This window comes from Centruroides sculpturatus, unplaced genomic scaffold, assembly GCF_000671375.1.
Source record: "Centruroides sculpturatus isolate CEXI.00-Female unplaced genomic scaffold, Cexi_2.0 scaffold307, whole genome shotgun sequence".
NCBI classification, from domain to species: domain Eukaryota; kingdom Metazoa; phylum Arthropoda; class Arachnida; order Scorpiones; family Buthidae; genus Centruroides; species Centruroides sculpturatus.
The window spans coordinates 469481-478190 of record NW_019384520.1 but is presented as its reverse complement, the minus strand read 5'-3'; the positions used below and the strand labels follow the sequence as shown (position 1 = coordinate 478190).

The 8710-nt window shown below is 34.1% G+C and overlaps 1 protein-coding gene across 1 annotated transcript in view; it reads right to left on the bottom strand.

Annotated features, from left to right (window-relative positions):
* LOC111622725 (26S proteasome regulatory subunit 7) overlaps positions 1-6331 on the bottom strand; it is a 16228-nt gene extending 9897 nt beyond the window's left edge. Inside the window, exons 1-2 of the mRNA XM_023365143.1 lie at positions 6146-6331; positions 5908-6072 (exon numbers count right to left, since the gene is read on the bottom strand). Coding sequence (XP_023220911.1) covers positions 5908-6072; positions 6146-6250 — 270 coding nt within the window. The 5' untranslated portion in view covers positions 6251-6331. The remainder of the gene's footprint in view (positions 1-5907; positions 6073-6145) is intronic.
* Positions 6332-8710: the final 2379 nt, after the last annotated feature.

Genomic DNA, 8710 nt, shown 5'->3' with positions numbered 1-8710 from the left:
AGGAGAGACAGCGCACCGGAAGTGATTTACTCAGACGCTTTTTTAACGTAACAACTGTTTAATGGTTAACGATAGGATATACATTAGGGCTGCTATTAGATACATTGCTCGCTTTAGTATATAATAGTATTTAGATATTAAGATATTAAGATATTACGTTTCTTCCCGTTTTGAGAGAGAGAGTTTACAGAAGTTCGCGTGTCGATAGTTACCTTGTATGAACTCTTAAAAGAAGACAGTTCCGGACTCAGAAAACAGAAGACACAGTTATTAGGCGTGGAAATATCCAAAGGCAAAGAAATATCCAAGGGCGAAGAAATATCCAAAGGCGAGGCACAGGGATAACTTGCGTGGTCCGAACGAGGAACTGGTGACGACTGACTCATTTGGTTGTTGGTTTTTCATGTTGGATTGTTGAAACGAAGATATTAGGTCGAAAGGTGCTGAGTAAGCGTCGTTATTACGCCTGAGAACTTAGCAGATGTTTAGCTCCCAGGTGTAAAAGTTGACAGTTATTGAACAAAAGTATAGCTGTACTGTGATCTTATGACACCGTGGAATGAAGGTAAAACTACGATGTGCTATTATGATGAGATGATATAAACACATCCGAATTTGGATTCTCACATCCATATGTATTATCTAAGATTTAGTAAACATTTTTTTCTAAATTATTGTTTTCTTTAGTCTCCGGCCCCAATTAAAAATTATTTGTATGTATTTATATGGGAAATTATACCCCGACTTACGCGAATTCGACTTACGCGGTTATCGCTCGGTCCCACCTATCGCATAAGTTTGGGGTATTACTGTATTTAAGTGTGATGAAAACAAATACAATTCACATTGAAACATAAAAGGAATTTAACATATTAATTAACTGACACTATTGAAAAAAAATTTCATGCTCACTTTTTTTCTAATAGATTTACATTCTTTTCATATCAAAAAATCCAAGTTTGCTCTTTAAATTGTTCTTTTAAATATTTATGCCAATTTTGAAAGTTTTGTTTGAGACACAATATTTATGCCTCAAGGCTTAATGCCTTAGAATGAATTTACATGTACAGGCTGTGAGTCACAAACTGCCTCATTTGCAGGTTGGTACAAGTTTGTTTTGAATTATTTTTTAATTAAACTTCATTTAAAGAAATGTTCTGTGAGATACTACAGAAAATATTGTGTAATCAGTCATTGAGGCACAAATCTTGTACCTTGAAGCACCAGGAAAGTTTTACCAAGTCACATGAGTGGCACCTCATGACAGTTAACATGTTTAGTTCTTCTAATTCTATGTCACAACTTGGTGCATTTATCAACACTTGGCAAATAATTTCATCATCCACTTTTAATTCATACAGATACGTGTTTTGGGCTTTCGCCCCTTTTCAGACTGTTGATCGATAGGTTGTGACTTGTGTATACAGTATCAGTCAGGCACCTTCCGTACTTCCCACTCCTCTCCCCTCTTCTCCCAACTTGACGGCTTCCCCAGCATGCCTCATAACTTGTAATGTGTTACTTCCCCAAGTGCTGCACACAGCCTCGCCTGCGACTGTATAAACATTCTATTTTAATAATTGTAGCCAGTTTTTATGAATGTCAATGCTTAGGTTCTTGTTAATATTATTTTTGTCTGCAGTAATTTTGTAGCTTTCCTTGAATTTTCTTTTGTACCAATTTTTTTCTTTGTATACTATTATTGCATCATTCTTATCTATTTTGCAGTTGTGGGTCATGCAATGTTCGTAAAAAACAGAGTTGATTCTATTATACTTCAGGTCTGCGATATGTTCTTTTAATCTTGTTTCTAATTTTCGTTTTGTTTCTCCAATGTATACTTTTGGCGGTTCGCATGTGTTATTTTATAGATGACTTCGGTAGTGTTGTATTTGTCTGGTTGTTTATTTATGTCAGGTTCAGCCTTCTGGATTCTTTTTTGCAAGTTGTTATAGGTTGAGGCTAGCTTTATATTTATTTTATCAAAACTTTTGTTTTGATAATGATAATGATAATTAATGAATAAACATTTTGCTTCACAATTTGTAAGTTCCAAACTTCATAAGCAGTTAAAATTACATATAATATAATCCATGGTACAAATTTTGCAGTCTTTCCTGATCTAGGGTGATACTGTTTTTCTGATGTGTGAATCTTACTCCAAGAAGTTCAGAAACAGGTCCTAGGAACTTGATGTCAAAATGTTTATTTAGAAGTTCCTGTGCCAATTTTCTCATGTGTCTATTTTTCAAAATTACCAGGATGTCATCTACATATACTGCTAGGATTATCATCCCTTCCTTTCTTGTCAGTTTATTTATGCACAGATTGATCATGCTTCTTTTAAAGTCAGATTCTCTCAAGCATTTTTCCAGGTGATTGTTCTAGCACTGTCCACTTTGTTTAAGACTATAGATTGCTTTGTTAAGTTTACAGTATAGATGTTCTTTGCCCTTCAAAATCCCTCTGGCTGTTCCAGATATATTTCTTCATTCAATTCGCTATGTAGGTATGCTGACTTTATGTCATATTGGTCTAAGTCTTTGTTTCTTTGTTTATCGCTATGGCTGTTAGCAATCTTATGTCAAAATCTGATACAGGGGAATAAATTTTGTTGTAATCTAAGAATCTTTGTTGTGCAAATCCCTTTGCCATTAATCATGCTTTGTATTTCTTTGTCCTGGGGTGTTATTTTCCTTAACTTGTAGACCCACTTGCATTTGATAGTTGTCGCCCCTTCTGGTGTTTCTGTTAAGTAACCTTATGTTTTCTCAGGGATTCCATTTCTTCTTCCATGGTAGCCCACCATCTGGCTGAGTCACTCGATTCCATGGCTTCTTTATATGCCAAAGGTTCTACATTGTCTTTGACTATCTTTTCACCAATTGTGTCAGATTCTTCTATGATTTTCACTCTATACTCCTTTCTTGGTCTACCTCTCTGTCCTGTTCAAGCAATTCATGGCCTCCCACTCACTCTTACCAGTTCATTATTCTGTTCATTCTCACTTTTGTTCGTTTTGTTTTCGTCTTCATTTTCAGATGAGATGTTTTCTTTGGGCTGTAATTGTTCCTTAACAGGTACTTTTTTATTATTGAGTTTTTCTCTTCCATGGGATCTGTCATCTTCAGTCATTTCAATATTGTCCCTTGAATTATTTGGGAATTTGCTGATAAACAAATTCCCAAATAATTTTTTTTTTTGGTTTTTTGACATCTCTGCTTGTTATAACTCTTTTTGTCTTTGTGTTCCATAGACAATATGCTTTTGTTTCACTAGAGTAGTCTATAAATATGCATTTGGTGAATTTTCATGAAATTTTCATTTTCCTGGTTCCTTTTCTAGTATAAATGCCATCTGACCAAATATCCTAAAATATTTTAACATTAGCATTCTACCACTCCATAATTTGAAGGGTATGTCGTCTTCCAGGCTCTTTGATGGACATCTATTTCTAATATATGATGCAATATATACAAAAGCATTCTCTCAATCCTGCTTGGAGTAGCATGTATCTTCCCATTTACACTAATGTTCTGTTTCTTCTCTCTGCGATGAAGTTTTGTTGTGGTGTGTAACAGGCTGTTTTCTCATGCTTAATCCCTTTATGTTTCAGGAAGTTCTGAAATTCTCTATTAGTATACTCGGTTCCATTGTCACTTCCTATTACCTTTACCTTTCTTCCTGTTTTATTTTCTACAAAACCTAGGCGTTTTGAATTTCTTGACAGCTTCACTTTTGTTTTTCATGAAATATATTTCACATCATTTAGAATAATCATCAATAAACATGATGAAATATTTCAATCCACTCAATGATTTGGTTCTCATTGGTCCACAAATATCAGTATGGATCAGTTCTAATCTTTCTCTGCATCTCTTTTCGTTTCAGAAATGGTGATCTGGTTTGTTTCCCTCTGATGCAGATCTCACAGGGGTCAAGTTCAGTCTTTTCGTCTTATACTTAGTCTTCTAACCTTCAGGTTGTTGTTGGCAATGTGCCATATGTCCCTTTCATTTAAGTGGCCTAAACATTCATGCCACCTTTTCATTTAATTAACATTTGTTTGAGAGAGTTTAGATTCCTCCCACCTTTCTTTCACATAGTATAGCCCTCCTTCTTTAAGTGCTCGCATGCATACACTTATAGATTTTTTGGATCCATAATAGTTGCCTGATTCTTTTGGAATAGTACACTGAATACATGATCAGTTATCAACTGACAGTAGGATGGTCCTTAGTTCCGGTACAAGGAGTATGTTCTCTAATTTGGCTTGAAATCCTCTCTTTGTTTCAATTTTTACATCACCACTTTCTTTGATTTCCGTTGTAGATGAGTTGGCCAAGTTTAATTTGCTTATGTGGGTTGTTTCAATGTTGGAAAATCTCTATCATTGCACATGTGTGATGAAGCACCTGAGTCTAGATACCATTCATGATTTTCTTTCGCTTCATTTGCTGTAATATTAGTATTATATAACTCCTGTTTTCAAGTTGTTAGGCTTGTAGTCATAGCTCTTGGTGGTTTTCACTTGTTTTTATGCCAGCATTCTCTTGCCTTATAACCATCTTTCTACAGTTATGGCATTTGAATTTAAATTGTCCCTTATTTTCTGATTGTTTCACCTGTTGTTTGCTTATATACAGTGCACCCGAATTATTCGAGTCGTCGGTATCGTCATTTTGTCTTCGCATCTCACACTCTTCTATTAGCTTTATTTTGAGTGTGTCCAGCAAAAGAGGTTTCTCTTGTGTTTCAATAGCAATTTGGAATTGTCCAAACAAGTTCAGTATACTATATAGAAGTAGTACTGTTAATAGTTCTTTGTTTATGGAGATTTCTAATTCTTTTAACTTATCTACTATATCGAAAAAGTCTCTTACGTGATCTGCCATGTTGTCTCCTTTCCTCATTTTCTTGAGAATTAATTTCTTTAATAGCATAGCCTTTATTGCAGTACCTTTTGATTTGAAAATTTCATGTAGTTTATTCCATATTTCACGTGGTTTCACATCCTTCTGTCTGTTTTAATTCTGCTGGGCTTATGGCAAGAATTATATCATACATTGCCTTTGAGTCTGCTGTGTCCCATTGTTCTGCTGCATTCATTGTACTTTCATCTCCATGTATAATTTCTGGTTTCTTTCTTTTTCCACTGATGTATTCCCATGAATTGTCTTTGATCAGAGGTGCCTTCATCTATATTTTCCATGTATCAAACTTTTCTTTACACAGTGGTTCTATTCATATAAGTGCCCACCAATGGCCAAGCGGTCTTCGAACCCTGAACAATGGGAGTATGGTCATGGGTTTGCGCCTTGCTTGGACGAGCTGGCCATGTAGAGTTTTCCGGGTTTTCTCCACGTCTGTATGACTAAATAGAGGCGTTTCCCTTAAAAAGACCCCCTAGGCAGATCACCCAAGTGTTGCATTGCCATAACTTAACCAACAATAACAACAACTATTCATATAGCTAGTTAACTTGCCATTTTTCTTTTGTAGGCTTTGTAATTCTATTTCCTTTTAATTCCTGTAATTCTAGTCCTTGATACTTAATTTTCTGTTCCTGAGCCCATAAATATTGTTAGAACAATGATGAGACAGTCCTTTAACTTAGAATTAAACTTTATTCTAATCTAAGACTATACATGAACTTCTTCACTCATCCATAACTTGGTGCTCAACCAAAAACAGGTCTATTCTTGTTTTGAGTGGTCTTGCACATGTTGCCAGTTCATACACAGTTTGCAATATCGACACTTGCTTTAGTTTAGTATTCCCTAACAGTTATTTTCCTCGTAAAGTTTATCCATAAAGATCCAAATTTTTTTAAAAATTGTCTATACTTTGTATTAATTTTATACAATAATTATATTTAAACTGTACATGAATTATAAAATTTCTTACCTCTCCTACATATTTCTGAACTAATTCTGATCCAATAACTCTTATAAAACAAGCATCAGTTCGATTGGCAACTGCTCTGGCACACAAAGTTTTTCCTGTTCCAGGTGGTCCAAATAACAAAACTCCTTTAGGAGGTTCAATTCCAAGGTTTACAAATTTCTCTGGCTATAAAATTTAAAATATTAATTTTCAAAATATTTTTATAGTTCCAATTAGTATTAAAAAAATTTTTATTTACATGTAATAATGGTGTTTCCACAACTTCTCTAAGTTTATCAATTTGTTCTTTGCATCCTCCAACATCACTGTATGTCACATCTGGTTTTTCCTCTACCTGCATCATTGTAACTGTGGGATCAATTTTAGGAGGTAGTGGAATATGTATTTGATATTTATTTCTGTCAACACTGCAAAATAAAATTCAAATTAGATAAGATATATTTATGTCAGAATGTGAATTTCTATATAATCTATATNAAACATATATATATATATATATATACAATAATAATTTAATAATTTTATCTGAAGTATTTCTCATGCACAGCCAATCAATGCAATTAATTTTAAATTATTTTTTGTTTTATAAACATAGAGGTTGTCCATAAATTACATAATGCAGATATGGATGGGTGAGTATGCAGATATTTGTTACAATGCTTTATGAGGGGTTGAAAATTTTTAGCATTAAGTAATGCTAGGATCTCAACTCTAGGGTAGCATGATTCATTTTTATTTCCAAATAGTTGCATAGCAAATCATGCTGTTATGAGAAGTAATAAAATACTGTAATGTTCAGTAGTCCACGCTATGTATTGGGTTGAACCAAAAGTTTGTTTGGGTATTTACATGATCGTTTGTCTGTGGTGCCTCTGTCGGCTTATCAAGTTTTAACTTGTTTAGGAGGTTGACATTATGAATATTTGTATATTTATTACGTAAGTTTAATTACAGCTATTTTTTAAAATTTTGCTATATTTTAAGAAAAAAAAACATTAAGCTGGAAGATAAGAAGGTGCATTTCCGACATCTCATGCTCTATTATTTCTGAAAAGGAAAAAATGTGACAAAAACTCAAAAGAAAATATATGCTGCATATGGGGAGATGCAGTTACATTCAGGGAGGGAAATTTTTCTCTCGAAGATGCACCTCAGTTAGGATGTCCTTCAACCACAGAAGATGAGTCCATAATGGCTTTAATTCAAAATAATTGGCATAAAACAACACAAGAGATAGCCAACATCTTAAAAATATCCCAAACATGTTGTCAGACATTGGCTAGCCTTGGATACACTTCCCATTATGATGTTTGGGTTCCCCATCAATTAAGTGAACAAAACCTTATTGAGCATGTTTCTGTATGTGATTCACTTTTAAAATGCAATGAAGACAATCCCTTTTTAAAGTGATTAATAACAGGCGATAAAAAATGGATCATTTACAACAATATTCAATGCAAGAGATCTTGGAGTAAGCCAGGTGATCCTCCAGTGCTTCAACCTAAAGCTGGTTTGCATCCCAGAAAAGTAATGATTTCAGTTTGGTGGAACTGGAAAGGGATTCTTTATTACGAGCTTTTACCCAACAACCAAACAATTAACTCCAATAAATATTGTCTCCAACTGGATAACCTTACACCACCTGACAGGTAGTTTCATAATTCCATCTTTGTAGAATTGGGTAGGTTTCTGATTGAAGAAATTATCAATGTGATTTTTGATACCTTCTAAAGATTGAAATTCTATGTCATTTAAATTATTTTGCAACAAATGAAAAAGAAGATAGTCTGAGGGAGCAATATCTGGAGAATATGCAGGGTGACTCAAAACATCCCAGTTAAAATCTAGAAGTGTTTGGCACACGTTTAACAATATGTGCAGTCTTGCATTAGCATAATGGCATACCACTCCCTGTCGATTTGCAAGTTCCAGACATTTTTCTTGCACTGCAGCCTTTAGTTTATCTGTTCGATAAACAGCTGAATACATTGTGGATTAAATGTTTTTATGTATTTCAAAACGTATATTTTATTTCTTTCTAAAAACCAAACAAACTTTCAGTTCAACCCAATATTATTCCTTAGTACAATTAAACGGTTGATCAAGGATATGCATTATTATAATTTTGGAGGTGGGTATGTGCAGTGTGTTATGAAGCATTATGGAGAATGGGTTGGTACTTGAAAAATATAAAAACAGTATTATGTAATTTATGGACAATCCCGTATACTTGATCCCTAAAGATCCTTATAATTACAGTAATACCCCGACTTACGCGAACCCGGAGTTACGCGAATTTCAAATCTCGTCGATTCGTCTTTTGTTTGAGCGCCACGCAACTCTTGATTACTCATTTCCCGACGCTATTGCTCATCTTACATGTTGGGACGTGTCGTGCGGAATCAACATATAACTACAATTAATTTTGTGTTATTTATTTCTGTATTTGTTATATCTACGAAGACTCGAGAGACTCTACTATATTATCTAAATGAAGTAGAACTGATTCTGCTGCATCAAACAAGAAAAGAAAAACTTTATCTTTGGAATGTAAAATTAACACTGGGTATGTTCATAAAGTCAAATGAGTTAAACAAGAATGACGTCATCAATATTCTTATTTCGTTAGACTTTTCGAACGATTCGTTACTAACGCGTTTAACTCGTTTGACTTTACGAACGTACCCCATTATTAAAGAGTTCGATACAAAAATGAAAATTTCTGAATTGGCAAAGAAGTTTGATTTACCGGAATCAACAGTGAGAACAATTATAAAAGGTAAAGAAAAAATTCTCGAAGCTG